This window comes from Leptodactylus fuscus, chromosome 4 (genome assembly GCF_031893055.1).
Source record: "Leptodactylus fuscus isolate aLepFus1 chromosome 4, aLepFus1.hap2, whole genome shotgun sequence".
Classification (NCBI taxonomy): Eukaryota; Metazoa; Chordata; class Amphibia; order Anura; family Leptodactylidae; genus Leptodactylus; species Leptodactylus fuscus.
Window position 1 is genome coordinate 222359544 of NC_134268.1, and position 25261 is coordinate 222384804.

Consider the following 25261-nt stretch of genomic DNA (forward strand, 5'->3'; position numbering starts at 1 on the left):
GGAATACAATCTATTACTATCTGTTATCAGCCATGTCAGGAGGGGAGAGGCCGACTGTAGGACAGGGGAATACAATCTATTACTATCTGTTATCAGCCATGTCAGGAGAGGATAGGCCGGCTGTAGGACAGGAGAATACAATCTATTACTATCTGATATCAGCCATGTCAGGAGAGGCCGACTGTAGGACAGGAGAATACAATCTATTACTATCTGTTATCAGCCATGTCAGGAGAGGAGAAGCCGACTGTAGGACAGGAGAATACAATCTATTACTATCTGTTATCAGCCATGTCAGGAGAGGAGAGGCCGACTGTAGGACAGGAGAATACAATCTATTACTATCTGATATCAGCCATGTCAGGAGGGGAGAGGCCGACTGTAGGACAGGGGAATACAATCTATTACTATCTGTTATCAGCCATGTCAGGAGGGGAGAGACCGACTGTAGGACAGGGGAATACAATCTATTACTATCTGTTATCAGCCATGTCAGGAGGGGAGAGGCCGACTGTAGGACAGGGGAATACAATCTATTACTATCTGTTATCAGCCATGTCAGGAGAGGAGAGGCCGACTGTAGGACAGGAGAATACAATCTATTACTATCTGTTATCAGCCATGTCAGGAGAGGCCGACTGTAGGACAGGGGAATACAATCTATTACTATCTGTTATCAGCCATGTCAGGAGAGGCCGACTGTAGGACAGGGGAATACAATCTATTACTATCTGTTATCAGCCATGTCAGGAGGGGAGAGGCCGACTGTAGGACAGGGGAATACAATCTATTACTATCTGATATCAGCCATGTCAGGAGAGGCCGACTGTAGGACAGGAGAATACAATCTATTACTATCTGTTATCAGCCATGTCAGGAGAGGAGAAGCCGACTGTAGGACAGGAGAATACAATCTATTACTATCTGTTATCAGCCATGTCAGGAGAGGAGAGGCCGACTGTAGGACAGGAGAATACAATCTATTACTATCTGATATCAGCCATGTCAGGAGGGGAGAGACCGACTGTAGGACAGGGGAATACAATCTATTACTATCTGTTATCAGCCATGTCAGGAGAGGAGAGGCCGACTGTAGGACAGGAGAATACAATCTATTACTATCGGTTATCAGCCATGTCAGGAGAGGAGAGGCCGACTGTAGGACAGGAGAATACAATCTATTACTATCTGTTATCAGCCATGTCAGGAGAGGAGGGGCCGACTGTAGGACAGGAGAATACAATCTATTACTATCTGTTATCAGCCATGTCAGCAGAGGAGAGGCCGACTGTAGGACAGGGGAATACAATCTATTACTATCTGTTATCAGCCATGTCAGGAGAGGAGAGGCCGACTGTAGGACAGGGGAATACAATCTATTACTATCTGTTATCAGCCATGTCAGGAGAGGAGAGGCCGACTGTAGGACAGGAGAATACAATCTATTACTATCTGTTATCAGCCATGTCAGGAGAGGCCGACTGTAAGACAGGAGAATACAATCTATTACTATCTGTTATCAGCCATGTCAGGAGAGGCCGACTGTAGGACAGGGGAATACAATCTATTACTATCTGTTATGTCAGGAGAGGAGAGGCCGACTGTAGGACAGGGGAACACAATCTATTACTATCTGTTATCAGCCATGTCAGGAGAGGAGAGGCCGACTGTAGGACAGGGGAATACAATCTATTACTATCTGTTATCAGCCATGTCAGGAGAGGAGAGGCCGACTGTAGGACAGGGGAATACAATCTATTACTATCTGTTATCAGCCATGTCAGGAGAGGAGAGGCCGACTGTAGGACAGGGGAATACAATCTATTACTATCTGTTATCAGCCATGTCAGGAGAGGAGAGGCCGACTGTAGGACAGGGGAATACAATCTATTACTATCTGTTATCAGCCATGTCAGGAGAGGAGAGGCCGACTGTAGGACAGGGGAATACAATCTATTACTATCTGTTATCAGCCATGTCAGGAGAGGACGACTGTAGGACAGGGGAATACAATCTATTACTATCTGTTATCAGCCATGTCAGGAGAGGAGAGGCCGACTGTAGGACAGAGGAATACAATCTATTACTATCTGTTATCAGCCATGTCAGCAGAGGAGAGGCCGACTGTAGGACAGGGGAATACAATCTATTACTATCTGTTATCAGCCATGTCAGGAGAGGAGAGGCCGACTGTAGGACAGGAGAATACAATCTATTACTATCTGTTATCAGCCATGTCAGGAGAGGCCGACTGTAGGACAGGGGAATACAATCTATTACTATCTGTTATCAGCCATGTCAGGAGAGGATAGGCCGGCTGTAGGACAGGAGAATACAATCTATTACTATCTGATATCAGCCATGTCAGGAGAGGCCGACTGTAGGACAGGGGAATACAATCTATTACTATCTGTTATCAGCCATGTCAGGAGAGGCCGACTGTAGGACAGGGGAATACAATCTATTACTATCTGTTATCAGCCATGTCAGGAGAGGCCGACTGTAGGACAGGGGAATATAATCTATTACTATCTGTTATCAGCCATGTCAGGAGAGGAGAGGACGACTGTAGGACAGGGGAATACAATCTATTACTATCTGTTATCAGCCATGTCAGGAGGGGAGAGGCCGACTGTAGGACAGGGGAATACAATCTATTACTATCTGTTATCAGCCATGTCAGGAGAGGATAGGCCGGCTGTAGGACAGGAGAATACAATCTATTACTATCTGATATCAGCCATGTCAGGAGAGGCCGACTGTAGGACAGGAGAATAGAATCTATTACTATCTGTTATCAGCCATGTCAGGAGAGGAGAAGCCGACTGTAGGACAGGAGAATACAATCTATTACTATCTGTTATCAGCCATGTCAGGAGAGGAGAGGCCGACTGTAGGACAGGAGAATACAATCTATTACTATCTGATATCAGCCATGTCAGGAGGGGAGAGACCGACTGTAGGACAGGGGAATACAATCTATTACTATCTGTTATCAGCCATGTCAGGAGGGGAGAGGCCGACTGTAGGACAGGGGAATACAATCTATTACTATCTGTTATCAGCCATGTCAGGAGGGGAGAGGCCGACTGTAGGACAGGGGAATACAATGTATTACTATCTGTTATCAGCCATGTCAGGAGAGGATAGGCCGGCTGTAGGACAGGAGAATACAATCTATTACTATCTGATATCAGCCATGTCAGGAGAGGCCGACTGTAGGACAGGAGAATACAATCTATTACTATCTGATATCAGCCATGTCAGGAGGGGAGAGACCGACTGTAGGACAGGGGAATACAATCTATTACTATCTGTTATCAGCCATGTCAGGAGAGGAGAGGCCGACTGTAGGACAGGAGAATACAATCTATTACTATCTGTTATCAGCCATGTCAGGAGAGGAGAGGCCGACTGTAGGACAGGAGAATACAATCTATTACTATCTGTTATCAGCCATGTCAGGAGAGGAGAGGCCGACTGTAGGACAGGGGAATACAATCTATTACTATCTGTTATCAGCCATGTCAGGAGAGGAGAGGCCGACTGTAGGACAGGAGAATACAATCTATTACTATCTGTTATCAGCCATGTCAGGAGAGGCCGACTGTAAGACAGGAGAATACAATCTATTACTATCTGTTATCAGCCATGTCAGGAGAGGCCGACTGTAGGACAGGGGAATACAATCTATTACTATCTGTTATCAGCCATGTCAGGAGAGGAGAGGCCGACTGTAGGACAGAGGAATACAATCTATTACTATCTGTTATCAGCCATGTCAGCAGAGGAGAGGCCGACTGTAGGACAGGGGAATACAATCTATTATTATCTGTTATCAGCCATGTCAGGAGAGGAGAGGCCGACTGTAGGACAGGGGAACACAATCTATTACTATCTGTTATCAGCCATGTCAGGAGAGGAGAGGCCGACTGTAGGACAGGGGAATACAATCTATTACTATCTGTTATCAGCCATGTCAGGAGAGGAGAGGCCGACTGTAGGACAGGAGAATACAATCTATTACTATCTGTTATCAGCCATGTCAGGAGAGGCCGACTGTAGGACAGGGGAATACAATCTATTACTATCTGTTATCAGCCATGTCAGGAGAGGAGAGGCCGACTGTAGGACAGGGGAATACAATCTATTACTATCTGTTATCAGCCATGTCAGGAGAGGAGAGGCCGACTGTAGGACAGGGGAATACAATCTATTACTATCTGTTATCAGCCATGTCAGGAAAGGCCGACTGTAGGACAGGGGAATACAATCTATTACTATCTGTTATCAGCCATGTCAGGAGAGGCCGACTGTAGGACAGGAGAATACAATCTATTACTATCTGTTATCAGCCATGTCAGGAGAGGAGAGGCCGACTGTAGGACAGGGGAATACAATCTATTACTATCTGTTATCAGCCATGTCAGGAGAGGCCGACTGTAGGACAGGGGAATACAATCTATTACTATCTGTTATCAGCCATGTCAGGAGAGGAGAGGCCGACTTGTAGGACAGGGGAACACAATCTATTACTATCTGTTATCAGCCATGTCAGGAGAGGAGAGGCCGACTGTAGAACAGGAGAATACAATCTATTACTATCTGTTATCAGCCATGTCAGGAGAGGCCGACTGTAGGACAGGGGAATACAATCTATTACTATCTGTTATCAGCCATGTCAGGAGAGGAGAGGCCGACTGTAGGACAGGAGAATACAATCTATTACTATCTGTTATCAGCTATGTCAGGAGAGGCCGACTGTAGGACAGGAGAATACAATCTATTACTATCTGTTATCAGCCATGTCAGGAGAGGCCGACTGTAGGACAGGGGAATACAATCTATTACTATCTGTTATCAGCCATGTCAGGAGAGGAGAGGCCGACTGTACAGTTTTGTGACACAAAGCCTCAACCCAACCAAAATCAACAAAACAGCTCAATTCACACCACAAAGAATGCCACATGTCAAAGATAAAGACAGCATTAACTATAGAATAAGAGGAGATAAGCGGTGGTCACATAAACCTGGCACCGATAATCTAAGGAGAAATAATTATTCTTTCCCATGATCTGTATTTGCTCAGTGCGCGATAAAAGGACAGACCAAGACACCAACCTTGAAAACCTTCCCTCTCAACTGATCTGTGAACTTTTTCTGGGCGAGGAGGAAATAGAAGACGTCAATGTTTCCTTGTTCAAGGAGGAAGATGTACAAGTGCTCATTACTAATATTAGCCCTCAGGAGGGCGAGGAGAACGTCCAGAACCCCGCACACCTGCAATACAAGGGCAAGGAAGAGCTACATTACTAATACTGTACACAGTGTCTCCTCCAATAGTGAGCGCAGCTCTGGAGTATAATACAGGATAAGTAATGTAATGTATGTACACAGTGACTGTACCAGCAGAATAGTGAGCGCAGCTCTGGAGTATAATACAGGATAAGTAATGTAATGTATGTACACAGTGACTGTACCAGCAGAATAGTGAGCGCAGCTCTGGAGTATAATAAGGGATAAGTAATGTAATGTATGTACACAGTGACTGTACCAGCAGAATAGTGAGCGCAGCTCTGGGGTATAATACAGGATAAGTAATGTATGTACACAGTGACTGTACCAGCAGAATAGTGAGCGCAGCTCTGGAGTATAATACAGGATAAGTAATGTAATGTATGTACACAGTGACTGCACCAGCAGAATAGTGAGTGCAGCTCTGGAGTATAATACAGGATAAGTAATGTAATGTATGTACACAGTGACTGTACCAGCAGAATAGTGAGTGCAGCTCTGGAGTATAATACAGGATAAGTAATGTAATGTATGTACACAGTGACTGTACCAGCAGAATAGTGAGTGCAGCTCTGGAGTATTATACAGGTTGCACAGCCCTCAGATGGTTGAGGTCAGTGATATTTAGTTCCCATTACCTGCTCCTCGTCGCTCACAGATGCCATAAAGTTCAAGACACTGTGCAAATCCTCAGGACTTAGGTTCTTGGAAAGAAAATCCTTAGTGAGCGTGAAGAGGGACATCTGGACAGTCTTGACATTGTCCCCTGTGATCGGATCCTCCTTTTGTGTTCTGCAGAAATATTATTTCAATTTAAATCCTAAATTCTCTGCAGATCATTTCTTTATCATTTTTTGTATAGAAAGCTCCGGACCCTCTGCCTAGTGAGTGAGGGGTAACATTGCTGCCTCTCTGCAGTCACCACTAGGGGGAGCTCACTGCATACAGTGTATCACAAAGATCAAAATCTAAAACATCCGACACTACAGCATCAGGTAGAGATGGAGCGTTACCCATAATGCCTCCTGACTGAGTCCAGAATGTACTGCACCCCATATTTCCTGCGCACTCGCTGCTTGTGGTCCTTCATGATGGAGGAGAGATACTGAATGTGACCTGCAGAGGAAGGAGAAAACAAGAAATACATGACTCAGGAATCCATTAACATGGTGGACACAACAAGAAGGAGGGACAGGGGAGGCACTCACCAAGCCGCACGGCAAAATCACTATGGCTCCAGATCCGAAAATCAAAGAGCAGGTGCTGGTAAAGATGGTGGAGCAGGAAGTTGTGACCTTCAGTCGCCGTCTGGTCCATCAACATCTGGGAGGCCATCAGCACATTCATGTCCAGTATGAGGGGGGGCACCTGGGGGCGAGGACAGCGGCTGCAGGTTATACAACATCCTTGTGCACGCAGAGACTTCTATGTCCCTGTTCACACATCTGTAGTGTCATGGAGATTTGTGGGGCCGTAGTCCATGTAATCTAACAATGGCGCGCCGTTCTCACCTTCTGCAGCAGAGCGCCTATGATGGCGGGGCCGTGACACTGCAGCAGACTCTCCTGATTGGCCGGGTGATACTGGATGAAGTTCTTCACCATGAGGAGGAAGGCCGCCACCCCGTTCCGCTCCAGTCTGCTTTCTGCAGAAGAAAGATGGAGGACAGCGTCACAATGGCGAATGGGGCGACGCGAGATACCAGGAGGGTGTAACATCAAAGAACCCGGATTACTAATCCTAATCCAAAACTGTGCTGCATGCATGACGTGGGGATTACAGGACGCCATATAAATACAATCCTATAGACCGCCCTTATCCCAGGATTCCTGGGGCCGGACTACTCGTTTTACTTCCACATTTGCTCAGGATGTCCAGACTATTGGAATTTTGCAGTAATTTCCATACAGACCCCGCCATACAGGCATACGCTTAGACTGACGCACCGGAGGATTTCCCCAAGGGAAGCTGCATGGATTGGGCGTTGCGGGAGGAGGTCAGCTCGGGGCCCACCAGGTCGTGGGTCTCCTGGATATCGGGGGCTTCTTTGGTCTGTGATGCTACCTGGTTCAGCAGAGGCAGCAGGACGCCCATCCCTCCAACACAGTTCACCACGTCCTGCGGGGCAGAAGGAAAGGGCAGGTACAAGGTTACCCCTAAAGTAACAATGGCTGGTCTAGTATGGGGTCTTAAAGAGACGGTACTTACCTTCACATCCCATGTGACTACTCTGTGCCCTGTCAGCCGCCCATCAAACGCTCGACTCGGGGACAGGTCGAGGCAGATGTTATTTTTGGAAGCCTTACAGGATCAGACAGAATATTACATGAGAGAAAACAAAATATCACAACTTATTATTATTGAGGGTATGGTTGTGTAGAGAGGTTTATAGGTGAGGGTCATAGAGATGGTATGGTTCACATGCAACGCCCCGGGGCAGGGCTAGGACCCCGCGCCACGTCCCGGGGCAGGGCTAGGACCCCGCGCCACGTCCCGGGGCAGGGCTAGGACCCCGCGCCACGTCCCGGGGCAGGGCTAGGACCCCGCGCCACGTCCCGGGGCAGGGCTAGGACCCCGCGCCACGTCCCGGGGCAGGGCTAGGACCCCGCGCCACGTCCCGGGGCAGGGCTAGGACCCCGCGCCACGTCCCGGGGCAGGGCTAGGACCCCGCGCCACGTCCCGGGGCAGGGCTAGGACCCCGCGCCACGTCCCGGGGCAGGGCTAGGACCCCGCGCCACGTCCCGGGGCAGGGCTAGGACCCCGCGCCACGTCCCGGGGCAGGGCTAGGACCCCGCGCCACGTCCCGGGGCAGGGCTAGGACCCCGCGCCACGTCCCGGGGCAGGGCTAGGACCCCGCGCCACGTCCCGGGGCAGGGCTAGGACCCCGCGCCACGTCCCGGGGCAGGGCTAGGACCCCGCGCCACGTCCCGGGGCAGGGCTAGGACCCCGCGCCACGTCCCGGGGCAGGGCTAGGACCCCGCGCCACGTCCCGGGGCAGGGCTAGGACCCCGCGCCACGTCCCGGGGCAGGGCTAGGACCCCGCGCCACGTCCCGGGGCAGGGCTAGGACCCCGCGCCACGTCCCGGGGCAGGGCTAGGACCCCGCGCCACGTCCCGGGGCAGGGCTAGGACCCCGCGCCACGTCCCGGGGCAGGGCTAGGACCCCGCGCCACGTCCCGGGGCAGGGCTAGGACCCCGCGCCACGTCCCGGGGCAGGGCTAGGACCCCGCGCCACGTCCCGGGGCAGGGCTAGGACCCCGGGCAACGTCCCGGGGCAGGGCTAGGACCCCGGGCAACGTCCCGGGGCAGGGCTAGGACCCCGGGCAACGCCCCGGGGCAGGGCTAGGACCCCGGGCAACGCCCCGGGGCAGGGCTAGGACCCCGGGCAACGCCCCGGGGCAGGGCTAGGACCCCGGGCAACGCCCCGGGGCAGGGCTAGGACCCCGGGCAACGCCCCAGGGCAGGGCTAGGACCCCGGGCAACGCCCCAGGGCAGGGCTAGGACCCCACGCAAAGCCTCAGGGCAGGGCTAGGACCCCACGCAAAACCTCGGGGCAGGGCTAGGACCCCGCGCAAAGCCCCGGGGCAGGGCTAGGACCCCGGGCAACGCCCCGGGGCAGGGCTAGGACCCCACGCAAAGCCTCAGGGCAGGGCTAGGACCCCACGCAAAACCTCGGGGCAGGGCTAGAACCCCGCGCAAAGCCCCGGGGCAGGGCTAGGACCCCGCGCAAAGCCTCAGGGCAGGGCTAGGACCCCGCGCAAAGCCTCGGGGCAGGGCTAGGACCCCACGCAAAGCCCCGGGGCAGGGCTAGGACCCCACGCAAAGCCCCGGGGCAGGGCTAGGACCCCACGCAAAGCCTCGGGCAGGGCTAGGACCCTGCGCAAAGCCTCGGGGCAGGGCTAGGACCCCGGGCAAAGCCTCGGGGCAGGGCTAAGACTCTGCACAAAGCCTCGGGGCAGGGCTAGGACCCCGCGCAATGCCTGTTTTCAGTAGGCTTGGCATCACCTACCTGTGGAGTGTAGAACAGCAGAAGTTTGGTGCTGAGCTCAGAAAATTCACTCTCTGGTGTGAAGGGGGACACATGGTTTGGTCCTGTTGGGAATAAACAGCGCATATGTGTTTAGTCACCCTACAAACACCATAGAATCCCCCCAACCCAAAAACCCTATGTCCTGTGCACCCCTCCCCCACCACAGAGCTGCCGACCTACCAGCCAGGTACAAGGACTTTACATGGGTCGCCTGAATGGAGTCATGAAAGATGGACACGGTGCCGAGATGACCTTCTAATGAAGTAGGGGTCCCCCATTCGGTATCCTGGGTTCCGGCCACAATGGTGGACACTAGACCCTCCCTTGAGTTCTGCGAACCACCAAGACCCCATCCGTGTCCCACCGAGGTGGCTGGAAAGGACTGGGAGCGGCTGAGTAAGGAGTGTGAGGCAAAGGTGAGGTCCGGGGTATGAGATGGAGAGGTGGACACTGTGGTGGTCGTGCGGTGGCCGGCAGACCCAATACAGCACGAGGTGAAAGACTGCAAAGAGGAGACACAAGCCGAGGAGGATGGAGTGACGTCTGAGCGGCAGGTACAGTAGTGTCCCCCCAAAATCCACAGTCATCCTTGTCAGATGTCTTTTGCGGTTCCTGTGCTGCCACCCAGCCTTGCATGAACCCTGAACGGTGCAGGAGTCTCACTACTACACAAATCCTTTACAATCTAGTCCTATAATTCCACTGATGAACCAGGAGGCTCAGGATGAACAGCTCTGCAAGACTCAGACTCAGAGAAGCGAATCACACAGCAGATCCTCCCAGATTGAGGCGTTCACACTGTAACCACTGGGGGGCAGTACAGGACGGAATATAACTGGAGAACCCTCACACCAAGGAACAGGGTCACTTACTGCAGCAAAACTACAACTCCCAGCATGCCTATGTATGTGCTGAGAGTTGCAGTGACCTGCAGCCTTATCCATCCATATGCAAACCGCTTTGTTCTTCTGCTCACCTCATTCAGGGATGGAAAGCGGAGCGGCACGGTTTTCCTCAGCTGTCCATCTGCATAGATGTGAACCATGTTCTGCCCGAACGGACGGCGTCCAGCCACATGTACGATGTCCACGCAGTGCTGTCAGAGAATACGGAGGGACAGAGAGGTGACTGATGTGACTACAACATGTGCTGCCCCCTGGTGCCCAGAAAAGGTCCTGCCTGCATGGACAGTCACAGGTCACCTACCCACATGGAGTCATTGAACTGCAGCTCAGGAACGGCCACGGTCATATATTCCTTTTTTGTACAGACGGCCACGACCAGCATGCCATCCATGGTGAAGAACGCCTCGAAACCCGTCCCACTCGCTGCAAAGAAACTGCAACACAAACACATAATGTGAACTCGTGCTTGTACGATGGAAGAGCTCGTCACTATTTTCAGCATCTCTGCTTGATGGCAGCACTCTTGGTTAATTTCCGGGACTGAGCTCACACAGCTGAGGGTTTGCTACATTAAGTTACTGACCTGGACTTGAGACTGATCCCTCAGATACATCAGATGTGTGAGCAGGACTAGATCTGACACTGAGCAAGCAGAGAGCTTGAATATGCTGAGGCATTGATCAGACATTGTTTGCACCTCAAGCTGCAGCCTGCATTAAGGTCACAGCTAAAGCTGCAGTCTGTGGGTTCACAGGACACTCTTGCTGTGTCCGTGCTCCTCGGGGGTCCTCACCTGTACAGCTGCTTGCGTCTTCTTCCGGCCTGAGACTCTTCCTTGAGGTCATCGTCCAGACAGACCCAGGCATGAAAGGCAAAGCCGGCACCAGGCCACTTCTGCATGGTCGGCACCATAATACCAGACATACTGGGGGTCAAGTCAAAATACTGCAACGCCCGCTCTGGCCCGTCCTTCCTGGCCATGGCTGACAGAGCCCGGATAACCTGCGTGGCATAGGGATGGGCAGTGCTGCCATTCACCCTGAGAAGTTTGATCAGGTTCCGGAGCTCGCACGGTCTGATAGAGAGTCGCCCCAAAACCTGCAGGAGGTGGATGAGGTTTTCTGCGCACTTTGCATCCAGCGCCTCCTCGCTGCTCAGCGTGGTCAGGATGTGAGCGACCATTCCTGCCTGCACACAGGTCATGCGGTTACGCAGCGTGGAGTCACAGATCTGGTTCAACCACTCCGAGACCAAGATCTGCAGATGTCTGGGATAAAGATCCGGGATCCACTGGACCAAGATCAGCAGCGGCTGCTCATTCTGGATGCAATTCATGGGATCAGAGTTGTAAGGACCTTCCACGGCCTGCAGAGGGCAGAGGTGCAAAACAGGGGAAATCTTTATCAGGGGAAATTTTGAGGGAACGGAGAGCAGGGGTCAGAGGAGGTAGAATGGTGACAGCCTGACCCCCCCTAAGCCACAGGAGCGGCCACCATTATACATACGATCAGTCCTCACCATGTTCAGCAGATGCTGCAGGAGACGCTTAGTGGGCTGGCTGCGGCTCTTCAGCGCCTCATACAGATGGGGATATCCGATTCGCTCTTTGAACACTTCCTGAGGGAACAACGAAATGAAGATGTCTTAGAAGTAACCGCAAAAACAGAATCAAAAGGTCCCCAGTGACGGAAGACACCAGTGAGGACAATAATGGGGTCCTCCGTGGCGAGACAATAACGGGGTCCCCAGGGCGGGACAATAATGGGGTCCCCCAGCACAGGACAATAATGGGGCCCCCCAGTGCAGGACAATAATGGGGTCCCCAGGGCTGGAAAGTAACGGGGTCCCCAGGGCTGGACAATAATGGGGTCCACCAGCGCAGGACAATAACGGGGTCCCAAAGGGCAGGACAATATCGGGGTCCCAAAGGGCAGGACAGTAACGGGGTCCCCAGTGCAGGACAATAATGGGGTCCCCCAGCGCAGGACAATAATGGGGTCCCCCCAGCGCAGGACAGTAATGGTGTCCCCCAGCGCAGGACAATAATGGGGCTCCCCAGGGTGGGACAATAATGGGGCTCCCCAGCACAGGACAATAATGGGGCTCCCCAGCACAGGACAATAATGGGGTCCCCCAGCGCAGGACAATAATGGGCTCCCCAGGGCGGGACAATAATGGGGATCCCCAGGGTGAGACAATAACGGGGTCCCACAGCACAGGACAATAATGGGGTCCCAGGAACCCTCCAATCTTAATTATAATGACTCAGAATGACTTACCTTGGCAGAAGGAGAATTCCTCATGATGGAGGTCAGGACACCGATGGCGTTGACGGTGATGGCGTCTGAATCGCTGTCGATCACCTGGACAGGATAGAGCGTGAGCGGTGACATCACTATAAGATCAGCCAATCACGACACAGCACCAAAATCCATAGACAAAGCAGAACAGGTCAGCACCGCCACCACCACATCTGATCACTAGGGGGCGCTCATATACAGTGACAGGAAGCTTCAACCACAGCTATACAGACAACACAACCAGCGCCGCGCCGCGCACAGACCGACAACCTAGAATCTATTTATACCCCAAAGGCGAAGATTTCTGGTCAGACGTCTAAACACCATCCTGCTGAACGGGGAGAAGTGCGACAAACTAGTCATAAAACACATGGTCAGGAACACGGAGAGACCGAAAGCTGGTCCTGCTCACACAGCAGAGGACGCGTTACAATGTATCAGTAGAGGAGATGTGCACTGCTGCAGTCAGGAACATGGAGAGACCGAAAGCTGGTCCTGCTCACACAGCAGAGGACGCGTTACAATGTATCAGTAGAGGAGACGTGCACTGCTGCAGTGTAATAAGGGCAGAGCTATTGGGGTGACAGTGCAGCCCCCCATATAATCCAATTCTATATGAACTCATAGGGAATCACATTCTGAGCAGCAGCAGGAGGACCCTCCGTGATCAGCTGTGGGGGTGCCCTATGTCTGTAATAGAAGGACTGAGGTGACCGCGCTCCTGTTGCGCCCTCTAGTGATGCAGTCACTGAGTCTTACCCTCACAACTGGGAGCCAAAATGTCCTCGGACCCAGACACCAGAGCCCTATGTAATAGACAGACATTACCTCTATACTGCCCCCTTGTGTGACCTCTAAGCGTCTGATCCTTATCATGTATACCTGGAGCAGAGCTTCCCCTGGCACCGCTATTACCCAGCGTGCTCAGTGACGCCCCCTGTACAGAGATGGAGGTGCACATCTGCTGCCAGGGATAATTGTCTCCCAGGGGGGGCAGATACTTTCCCCTCTTTACATGGTAGTAGGCGGCAGGTTAGAGACAGATGGGCCCTCCGGGGACGATCAGCCTCATCATCCACGCTTCTTACCACGTACTTATGTGCCGATGATTTCATTCACCTCCGGCCTAAAGTGACGCCTCTGCTGAGCCCCTGTATGGCCGGGCAGCCCCTAATATTGTACGCCCGGACGGGGCGCAGTCATCGGACCGCAGCCCAGCTAATGTATGTAGTTGTAGTCCGCCAGTCACTGTATATACAGGATTATATACATATACACACACAACAGAAGCAGCAGAGACCCCCGAGACACAAGTCACTATCCAAGCATCATGCACAGAGCAAAGCACAAGTAGTGCAGTGTCAGCGGGGGCAATACACAGCGGGTGTAACAGGGCGGCAGAATATTGGGGGATGCCGGGGTCACCTCTGATGTGTATATAGGGAAGGGGTCGCCTCTGATGTGTATATTGGGGCATAAGGTATAAGAGGAGGGGGTCCCAGGTATGGGGGTCGCCTAAAGCATAACTCCCAACCGTCCCGGTCGGTGGGAGATATGTCCCGGTTTCAACTTATCGGCGCCCGAAGGACGCCGATGAGTTGAACACACAAGCGATTAAAGTAGGAGCTGTCACAGCCGGCTCCTGCTTTAAACGCTGCGCTGCGACTTCTGTATGTGTAGCCGCGATGTGATGATGTCACATTGCGCCTACAACTAGTGAGCGAGACTGCGGAGAGAGCGGCGGGGGAAGGTGAGTATAAGAGTTTTTATTTGTTTTAAACATTAAGGTGGAACATAATGAAGGGGCAGATGAAGGGGGGACAGCATGACACTGGGGGCAGAGATGGAGGGACATGAAGCTCTGGGCAGAGATGGAGGGGACATGAATCTGGGGGCAGAGATGTGGGGACATGAATCTGGGGGCAGAGATGTGGGGACATGAATCTGGGGGCAGAGATGGAGGGGGACATGAATCTAGGGGCAGAGATGGAGGGACATGAATCTGGGGGCAGAGATGTGGGGACATGAATCTGGGGGGACATGAATCTGGGGGCAGAGATGGAGGGGGACATGAATCTAGGGGCAGAGATGGAGGGACATGAATCTGGGGGCAGAGATGTGGGGACATGAATCTGGGGGGACATGAATCTGGGGGCAGAGATGGAGGGGACATGAATCTGAGGGCAGAGATGGGGGGACATGAATGAATCTGAGGGCAGAGATGGAGGGGACATGAAACTGGGGACAGAGATTTAGGGGACATGAATCTGGGGGCAGAGATGGAGGGGACATGAATCTGGGGGAAGAGATGGAGAGGACATGAATCTGGAGGAAGAGATGGAGGGGACATGAATCTGGGGGCAGAGATGTGGGGACATGAATCTGGGGGCAGAGATGGAGGGGACATGAATCTGGGGGAAGAGATGGAGGGGACATGAATCTGGGGGCAGAGATGGAGGGGACATGAATCTGGAGGAAGAGATGGAGGGGACATGAATCTGGGGCAGAGATGGGGGGACATGAATCTGGGGGCAGAGATGGAGGGGACATGAATCTGAGGGCAGAGATGGGGGGACATGAATGAATCTGAGGGCAGAGATGGAGGGGACATGAAACTGGGGGAAGAGATGGAGGGGACATGAAACTGGGGACAGAGATTTAGGGGACATGAATCTGGGGGCAGAGATGGAGGGGACATGAAACTGGGGACAGAGATTTAGGGGACATGAATCTGGGGGCAGAGATGGAGGGGACATGAATCTGGGGGAAGAGATGGAGAGGACATGAATCTGGAGGAAGAGATGGAGGGGACATGAATCTGGGGGCAGAGATGGAGAGGACATGAATCTGGAGGAAGAGATGGAGGGGACATGAATCTGGGGGAAGAGATGGGGGGACATGAATCTGGGGGAAGAGATGGAGAGGACATGAATCTGGAGGAAGAGATGGAGGGGACATGAATCTGGGGGCAGAGATGGGGGGACATGAATCTGGGGGAAGATGAAGGGTGTATATGAAACTGAGGGAGAGATGGCGAGGGGACATATAATGTATGGGTGTAGGAGGATTATACTGTGTGGGAGCACATGAAAAATGAATGAGAATGGGCGGAGTCGACATAGAAGTGGCCGAGGCTAGATTACCACGGTGCGCTGCACGCGCCGCATATTTTGTCCCTCTTTCTAATCTTCAAAAGTTGGGAGGTATGCCTAAAGCCATCACAAGATACATATGTCCAATAGCTTTAGCCACTGAGAAGCCGCGCTACTGTCTGCAGCAGCGCTATTCAGCTGGAACACACGCCATTATGGACGCACATTCCAAACTGAATGGGGTCACCGCAACATGAGGAACTGTATTGCGGGGTCACAGCATTAGAAAGGTTGAGAACCACTGCCATAGAGGCACATTACAGACAGCGCCCCCCACTGACACCACACCAGTAACAGGATATATTAGCAGAAAGCAGCTCAGCACATAACAATGACTGGGGGCCACAAGCTCCGGGGCCCGGGAATACCTTCATGATATCGGGCTCGGTCAGCAGCTGAGTGGTCAGATCACCCCCACTCTCCTCTGGCCAGTGACCGCTGCTCAAATAAAGCTGCAAAGAGGTGACAGGCACAAGAGAGGTTAATAACACCAGAGGGGGCGCTACACGGAGAACGGCGGACAGGACACAACTGCACAACATGGGGAGGACGGGGGAAGACTAGAAGACCAAGAGAGAGAGGACGAGACAGCGGAGGATAAAGAGAGAGAGGACGAGACAGCGGAGAACAGAGAGAGAGAGGACGAGACAGCGGAGAACAGAGAGAGAGAGGACGAGACAGCGGAGAACAGAGAGAGAGAGGACGAGACAGCGGAGGATAAAGAGAGAGAGGACGAGACAGCGGAGGATAAAGAGAGAGAGGACGAGACAGCGGAGGATAAAGAGAGAGAGGACGAGACAGCGGAGAACAGAGAGAGAGAGGACGAGACAGCGAAGGACAAAGAGAGAGAGAGAGGACGAGACAGCGAAGAGTGGAGAAGAGAGAGAGAACGAGACAGCAGAGAACATAGAGAGAGAGAGAGAGAGGACGAGACAGCAGAGAACAGAGAGAGAGGACGAGACAGTGGAGGACAAAGAGAGAGAGAGGACGAGACAGCGGAAGAGAGAGAGAGAGAGAGAGGACGAGACAGCGAAGGACAAAGAGAGAGAGAGAGGACGAGACAGCGAAGAGTGGAGAAGAGAGAGAACGAGACAGCAGAGAACATAGAGAGAGAGAGAGAGAGAGGACGAGACAGCAGAGAACAGAGAGAGAGGACAAGACAGTGGAGGACAAAGAGAGAGAGAGGACGAGACAGCAGAGAACATAGAGAGAGAGAGAGAGAGGACGAGACAGCGAAGAGTGGAGAAGAGAGAGAGAACGAGACAGCAGAGAACATAGAGAGAGAGAGAGAGAGAGAGAGAGAGAGAGGACGAGACAGCAGAGAACAGAGAGAGAGGACGAGACAGTGGAGGACAAAGAGAGAGAGAGGACGAGACAGCGGAGGACAAAGAGAGAGAGAGAGAGGACGAGACAGCGAAGAGTGGAGAAGAGAGAGAGAACGAGACAGCAGAGAACATAGAGAGAGAGAGAGAGGACGAGACAGCAGAGAACAGAGAGAGAGGACGAGACAGTGGAGGACAAAGAGAGAGAGGACGAGACAGCGGAAGAGAGAGAGAGAGAGAGAGAGAGAGAGGACGAGACAGCGGAGGACAAAGAGAGAGAGAGAGAGGACGAGACAGCGAAGAGTGGAGAAGAGAGAGAGAACGAGACAGCAGAGAACATAGAGAGAGAGAGAGAGAGGACGAGACAGCAGAGAACAGAGAGAGAGGACGAGACAGTGGAGGACAAAGAGAGAGAGAGGACGAGACAGCGGAAGAGAGAGAGAGAGAGAGAGGACGAGACAGCGGAGGACAAAGAGAGAGAGAGGACGAGACAGCGGAAGAGAGAGAGAGAGAGAGAGAGAAAGAGAGAGAGAGGACGAGACAGCAGAGGACAAAGAGAGAGAGAGAGGACGAGACAGCGGAGGACAAAGAGAGAGGACGAGACAGCGGAGAACAGAGAGAGAGGACGAGACAGCGGAGGACAAAGAGAGAGAGGACAAGACAGCGGAGAACAGAGAGAGAGGATGAGACAGCAGAGGATAAAGAGAGAGAGAGGATGAGACAGCGGAGAACAGAGAGAGAGGACGAGACAGCGGAGGACAAAGAGAGAGAGAGAGAGAGGAGGACAAGACAGAGGAGAACAAAGAGAGAGAGAACGAGACAGTGGAGGACAAAGAGAGAGAGAGAGGACGAGACAGCGGAGGACAAAGAGAGAGAGAGAGGACAAGACAGCAGAGGACAAAGAGAGAGAGGATGAGAGTGGAGAACAGAGAGAGAGAGGACGAGACAGCGGAGGAGAGAGAGAGAGAGAGAGAGAGAGAGAGAGAGAGAGAGAGAGAGAGAGAGAGAGAGAGAGGATGAGATAGCAGAGGATAAAGAGAGAGAGGATGAGACAGCGGAGGACAAAGAGAGAGAGAGAGAGGACGAGACAGCGGAGGACAAAGAGAGAGGACGAGACAGCGGAGGACAAAGAGAGAGAGGACGAGACAGCAGAGGACAAAGAGAGAGAGAGAGAGAGAGAGGATGAGACAGCAGAGGATAAAGAGAGAGAGAGGACGAGACAGCGGAGGACAAAGAGAGAGAGGACGAGACAGCGGAGGAGAGAGAGAGAGGACGAGACAGCGGAGGACAAAGAGAGAGAGGACGAGACAGCAGAGGACAAAGAGAGCGAGAGGACGAGACAGCGGAGGACAAAGAGAGAGAGGACGAGACAGCGGAGAACAGAGAGAGAGGACGAGACAGCAGAGGACAAAGAGAGAGAGAGAGAGAGAGAGAGAGAGAGGATGAGACAGCAGAGGATAAAGAGAGAGAGAGGATGAGACAGCGGAGGACAAAGAGAGAGGACGAGACAGCGGAGAACAGAGAGAGAGGACGAGACAGCGGAGGACAAAGAGAGAGAGGACGAGACAGCGGAGGACAAAGAGAGAGAGGACAAGACAGCGGAGAACAGAGAGAGAGGATGAGACAGCAGAGGATAAAGAGAGAGAGAGGATGAGACAGCGGAGAACAGAGAGAGAGGACGAGACAGCGGAGGACAAAGAGAGAGAGAGAGAGAGAGGAGGACAAGACAGAGGAGAACAAAGAGAGAGAGAACGAGACAGTGGAGGACAAAGAGAGAGAGAGAGGACGAGACAGCGGAGGACAAAGAGAGAGAGAGAGGACGAGACAGCAGAGGACAAAGAGAGAGAGGATGAGAGTGGAGAACAGAGAGAGAGAGAGAGAGAGAGAGAGAGAGAGGATGAGATAGCAGAGGATAAAGAGAGAGAGGATGAGACAGCGGAGGACAAAGAGAGAGAGAGAGGACGAGACAGCGGAGGACAAAGAGAGAGGACGAGACAGCGGAGGACAAAGAGAGAGAGGACGAGACAGCGGAGGAGAGAGAGAGAGGACGAGACAGCGGAGGACAAAGAGAGAGAGAGAGGACGAGACAGCAGAGGACAAAGAGAGAGAGAGGACGAGACAGCGGAGGACAAAGAGAGAGAGGACGAGACAGCGGAGAACAGAGAGAGAGGACGAGACAGCAGAGGACAAAGAGAGAGAGAGAGAGAGAGAGAGAGAGGATGAGACAGCAGAGGATAAAGAGAGAGAGAGGATGAGACAGCGGAGGACAAAGAGAGAGGACGAGACAGCGGAGAACAGAGAGAGAGGACGAGACAGCAGAGGACAAAGAGAGAGAGAGGACGAGACAGCAGAGGACAAAGAGAGAGCGAGAGAGAGGATGAGACAGCAGAGGATAAAGAGAGAGAGAGGATGAGACAGCGGAGGACAAAGAGAGGATGAGACAGCGGAGGACAAAGAGAGGACAGCGGAGGACAAAGAGAGGACGAGACAGCGGAGGACAAAGAGAGGACGAGACAGCGGAGGACAAAGAGAGAGAGGACGAGACAGCGGAGGACAAAGAGAGAGAGAGAGGACGAGACAGCGAAGAACAGAGAGAGAGAGGACGAGACAGCGGAGGTGTAGGTGTTAGGCTGTCAGGACACAACATGGCGGCTCCAGGCTTCCCAGTGCTGATCCATATTCGGGGCCCCCTCAGGCTTCTGCCCCCCTCCCCCCACAGCTCTACAGATACAACACCAAAATAACTACTAAGAGCCAATTCCCTGGGGTTTCCTTCTCATCTTGAGGGTCCACCAGAGGGCGCTCTAACATCACCGATCCCCCCAGGCTTCATTCTCCAGGCCCAGAGCGGCAGGATTTGGGGGTCCTCCCCCCTCCCCCCCATGCGGGTCCTACCTTGCTGTTCTGGATCAGGCGGATGATGTGCTCAAAGCAGTTATTGCTGAGAAATATCGCTTGTAGAACCGGCCGGTCACTGCAGTCCAACATCCGAGGAATGGCGCCTGAAATCGGGAGAAACGTGACCGCCATCACTAGTTATACCGCACCACCTATACAGTACTAGTTATACCGCACCACCTATACAGTACTAGTTATACCGCACCACCTATACAGTACTAGTTATACCGCACCACCTATACAGTACTAGTTATACCGCACTACCTATACAGTACTAGTTATACCGCACTACCTATACAGTACTAGTCATACCGCACCATCTATACAGTACTAGTCATACCGCACCACCTATACAGTACTAGTTATACCGCACCACCTATACAGTACTAGTTATACCGCACCACCTATATAGTACTAGTTATACCGCACCACCTATACAGTACTAGTTATACCGCACCACCTATACAGTACTAGTTATACCGCACCACCTATACAGTACTAGTTATACCGCACCACCTATACAGTACTAGTTATACCGCACCACCTATACAGTACTAGTTATACCGCACCACCTATACAGTACTAGTTATACCGCACCACCTATACAGTACTAGTTATACCGCACTACCTATACAGTACTAGTTATACCGCACCACCTATACAGTACTAGTTATACCGCACCACCTATACAGTACTAGTTATACCGCACCACCTATACAGTACTAGTCATACCGCACCACCTATACAGTACTAGTTATACCGCACTACCTATACAGTACTAGTTATACCGCACCACCTATACAGTACTAGTTATACCGCACTACCTATGCAGTACTAGTTATACCGCACTACCTATACAGTACTAGTCATACCGCACCACCTATACAGTACTAGTTATACCGCACTACCTATACAGTACTAGTTATACCGCACCACCTATACAGTACTAGTTATACCGCACTACCTATGCAGTACTAGTTATACCGCACTACCTATACAGGTGCTGGTAGCCTTAGGATTACATACGGAGCATGTTGATGCGCAGGGCCAGAAGTCCTTCCTCCCAGTGTGGCCCCGGCGCTCGCTCTGGAGTACACAGGGGCCGGTCACAGTTGAGGACCTTGAAGTAGCAGTTGAGGATCTGTCTGATCTCCACCTTCCTCTGGCCGGGGCTGCTGCTGTGCAGGATGTGGATCATGGCGATGAGGCAGTCCAGCGCCAACTGCAACACCCGCGGGTCCTTCTCCTCCTGACCAACGCACCAGCTCTGCAGGACCAGCAACAGGACGTCCACGGAGGCCGGGGTGATGAGGAGCAGCGCGTTCGCCTGTAACATAACCGCCAAGAGGCCGACACGTCACACAAACAGCGCAGGAGCGGCCATTATACAGAACCAGGGGATTTCATCCCCCCATCCCCCACACTGCGCCCCCCAGGGACGGTTTATTTCCAGTCGCTGCGGGGATTTCACGGGTTCCCGAGCTCAGACTCGCCACAAACTGTAATAAAGGGGATTTCTACATTTATTATCAGCCTGGTGATCCCCGTCTGGTGCAGACACAAACTGGCACCAGTTAAAGGGGCGGCCACAGCCTGCACAGGACAACAACCCCTTTAATAGAGACTGGGGCAAAAGAAAAACGGATATGTTGCGCATAGCGACCAACCAGCATTTAGCTTTCATTTTCAGTATCATATCATTTTCAGTACCCAATATAAAAGGGCAGATTTCAAGATGGCGGAGGGACGTGGGCCGTTATACGACACCAAATGCGAGATCCACAGGCGAGGCTTCATGTAGAACAGACAATATGGCGGCCGCTCACCTTAGAGCCGGCGATAATGGCTCCGAACAGATGGACCAGGCGTAATTTGACCAACTCCGGAAGATTGTCGCCATTGTGAAAGGCGTCTACAAAAACAAAACATAGAAAAATCAGAAGAACATCGAACGGCGCGGCGCATATGGCGTCCACAAGGCGGGACGGCGGATCTCAGAGGCGTAAAGAAAGCGAAACTTCCCGTTACGAGTGTCCGGTTATGCGTAAGCCATTGCTCTCAGTTATCAGCCATTGTCGGTGAGCAAGTGCCGCCCCTCCCCCATTCACACGTAATAACGCCATAATATGCCCCTTACCGTGAAAAAAATTGCAGAACTCGAGCGGCAGCGCGGCGGGGGAAAACTTGTATTTACTCTTTTCTTTGGCGCTCACGATTTCCCTGAGAAAACACAAGAAACCGTATGTAAGGCGACAGCGATCACGGCGAATTGTCCCGGTCTATATGGTCGCCAGTCACTCACCCTCCCAGCTGTCTCCGCCATGTTTGGTACGGATCAAAGAGACATTCGCACAGGTGCAGGGCGTAGACGGCGACGTTCTCCGTCAGGGACCGTGGCTCTCGCTCCTCTTCTCTGGGCGCGCTTTTTAACTGCAGGAGGGAAAAGCGACATTTTTTTTTCCGATCACCCAAAAACTTTTTTAAAAATTAATAAAAAAATTTTTAAAAATCCAGAATCCGAAATGTTCACCTTAATGGTCGCGGCGGTTAAGAGATGAATGACCTCGCCCACGAAGACCGGCGTCCGCTCCTTCTCCACGTTCTCCAAATTTCTGGAAGAAACATGGCGGATTAATAAAGGGGAGGGGCAACTCTAAAGGACAACGCTAGTGGAAAATGAAATCTCCCCCTCCCGCACGGCGCCTGACAACACGTGAGACGTTGTCCATCAATAACAGGACATGGCGGGGTGTCGGGATGGTTCACCAGGGGTCGGGGGCCGCACGTTTTCATACCCCTGAGGCGAACTAGACAACTCCTCCTCCCCCCACCCCCATGTGAGCCGCAGTCTAGTGTTTTCCGAATTTCACCCCTCTTCCCTCCTGGCATCCAGCAGCCATGATGGGCTTGGTAGCCATGGGAACTGAAGGGTCCCCAGCTTTAATAGTGAGCGGAGGGAGGGGGTTCACAGACGGCAGCCGTCACCCCCCCCCCGCATCATTACACAACACAGGCGGGCGAGATATTTATAACTGGGCTGTGTTCACACTGCGTGCAGAGAAGAACCTCGCTAGATACTGGCAGGCTGTCACCCAGCTTTCCAAGACACCTGATAGGATTGCAGTGGTTGTAATGAAGCAGATTTATCAGGAATCCGGAAAAGCTGAGCGACCATCACCACTCAGCTTTCCCAGAAGCAGATGAACAGAGTAGGCGGAAGGACTCTTTGTAGTGTTGGGAGCAGCACAATAGGGGGCGCCACAATCCCCCACCCCCCCCCACCCCGTACCTGCTGATGATGATGAAGAACTTGAGCAGGAGGAGGGCCTGGTTCAGGCTGACCTCTGACTTAATATCCTCCGCACACACACCAAGCTGCTGGCTCAGAACCTTCAGAACATCTCGGGGTAAGACCGGGATCTCCGACGAGGAGTCTTCTGGCCTGGAAGAAAAGAATCTCCGTGTTAAAGGGGCGGCCCGACTACGGTCTGTGAATACAAGCTACTGCTCTCTGTTATCAGGAGGGGAGAGACAACCAAGTAGCAGCGAATTTGTGAACGCAGCTCTGGCTGTGACTGGAGCAGTATGACAATCTTCCATATGTTGCGGTGACTTGTCCTGGTGGCGGAGCGGTCGCAGGCGGTACCAGCCGTCACCCGGCTTTTCTCACCTTCGTGGTTCCAGAGTGTTCACGGTGATGATCTTCTCGAAGTTTGTGACGAAAGCTTCTAACCATTGCTGCAGGTAGTTCAGGTCTTTCTGCAAGAAGAGAGCAAGGAGAAGGTGAGACCAAGACACAGCCCCCAAATCACAACATTCTGGGAAAGCTGGGTGACTGCTAATACAGCTCCTATAGGCTCCGAATGGCAAGCTGTGCAGACAAAGAGCAATCACCCAGCTTTCCGAGAGGCCTGAACTGCAGAACAGCTCTAGCCCCAAACAACATGGACACCCCCCTAGCGGAGCAGGAGGAGGGGTCAGACAGAATCCCATCATAAGGCACACTGCTACAGCATGCCATCCTCTAGTCACATCCAGAGCAGCAGCCGTCATTACACTGGCTTTCTGCTACCAGTGGGAAATCAGGTGACGGATCCAGTGTTAGCACTCAGGGGTCTGGTCGCATGACTTAGCGCTCCGGGGGTCTGGTCGCATGACTTGGCGCTCAGGGGGTCTGGTCGCATGACTTGGCGCTCAGGGGGTCTGGTCGCATGACTTGGCGCTCAGGGGGTCTGGTCGCATGACTTGGCGCTCAGGGGGTCTGGTCGCATGACTTGGCGCTCAGGGGGTCTGGTCGCATGACTTGGCGCTCAGGGGGTCTGGTCGCATGACTTGGCGCTCAGGGGGTCTGGTCGCATGACTTGGCGCTCAGGGGGTCTGGTCGCATGACTTGGCGCTCAGGGGGTCTGGTCGCATGACTTGGCGCTCAGGGGGTCTGGTCGCATGACTTGGCGCTCAGGGGTCTGGTCGCATGACTTGGCGCTCAGGGGTCTGGTCGCATGACTTGGCGCTCAGGGGGTCTGGTCGCATGACTTGGCGCTCAGGGGTCTGGTCGCATGACTTGGCGCTCAGGGGTCTGGTCGCATGACTTGGCGCTCAGGGGTCTGGTCGCATGACTTGGCGCTCAGGGGTCTGGTCGCATGACTTGGCGCTCAGGGGTCTGGTCGCATGACTTGGCGCTCAGGGGTCTGGTCGCATGACTTGGCGCTCAGGGGTCTGGTCGCATGACTTGGCGCTCAGGGGTCTGGTCGCATGACTTGGCGCTCAGGGGTCTGGTCGCATGACTTGGCGCTCAGGGGTCTGGTCGCATGACTTGGCGCTCAGGGGTCTGGTCGCATGACTTGGCGCTCAGGGGTCTGGTCGCATGACTTGGCGCTCAGGGGTCTGGTCGCATGACTTGGCGCTCAGGGGTCTGGTCGCATGACTTGGCGCTCAGGGGTCTGGTCGCATGACTTGGCGCTCAGGGGTCTGGTCGCATGACTTGGCGCTCAGGGGTCTGGTCGCATGACTTGGCGCTCAGGGGTCTGGTCGCATGACTTGGCGCTCAGGGGTCTGGTCGCATGACTTGGCGCTCAGGGGTCTGGTCGCATGACTTGGCGCTCAGGGGTCTGGTCGCATGACTTGGCGCTCAGGGGTCTGGTCGCATGACTTGGCGCTCAGGGGTCTGGTCGCATGACTTGGCGCTCAGGGGTCTGGTCACATGACTTGGCGCTCAGGGGTCTGGTCACATGACTTGGCGCTCAGGGGTCTGGTCACATGACTTGGCGCTCAGGGGTCTGGTCACATGACTTGGCGCTCAGGGGTCTGGTCACATGACTTGGCGCTCAGGGGTCTGGTCACATGACTTGGCGCTCAGGGGT

General features: G+C 53.1%; 1 protein-coding gene across 1 annotated transcript in view; it reads right to left on the bottom strand.

Annotated features, from left to right (window-relative positions):
• The window catches only part of NBEAL2 (neurobeachin like 2), a 74149-nt gene that overhangs the window by 45191 nt on the left and 3697 nt on the right, over window positions 1-25261 (bottom strand). Inside the window, exons 2-24 of the mRNA XM_075271839.1 lie at window positions 23572-23660; window positions 23191-23343; window positions 22432-22513; window positions 22204-22331; window positions 22039-22121; window positions 21728-21813; window positions 20928-21228; window positions 19899-20005; window positions 16050-16133; window positions 12509-12592; window positions 11748-11846; window positions 11023-11594; window positions 10531-10663; window positions 10301-10420; window positions 9505-9826; window positions 9304-9386; window positions 7504-7596; window positions 7242-7413; window positions 6807-6940; window positions 6504-6663; window positions 6309-6411; window positions 5934-6087; window positions 5122-5280 (exon numbers count right to left, since the gene is read on the bottom strand). Of these exons, the coding sequence (XP_075127940.1) occupies window positions 5122-5280; window positions 5934-6087; window positions 6309-6411; window positions 6504-6663; window positions 6807-6940; window positions 7242-7413; window positions 7504-7596; window positions 9304-9386; window positions 9505-9826; window positions 10301-10420; window positions 10531-10663; window positions 11023-11594; window positions 11748-11846; window positions 12509-12592; window positions 16050-16133; window positions 19899-20005; window positions 20928-21228; window positions 21728-21813; window positions 22039-22121; window positions 22204-22331; window positions 22432-22513; window positions 23191-23343; window positions 23572-23660 (3501 nt within the window). The remainder of the gene's footprint in view (window positions 1-5121; window positions 5281-5933; window positions 6088-6308; window positions 6412-6503; window positions 6664-6806; window positions 6941-7241; window positions 7414-7503; window positions 7597-9303; window positions 9387-9504; window positions 9827-10300; window positions 10421-10530; window positions 10664-11022; window positions 11595-11747; window positions 11847-12508; window positions 12593-16049; window positions 16134-19898; window positions 20006-20927; window positions 21229-21727; window positions 21814-22038; window positions 22122-22203; window positions 22332-22431; window positions 22514-23190; window positions 23344-23571; window positions 23661-25261) is intronic.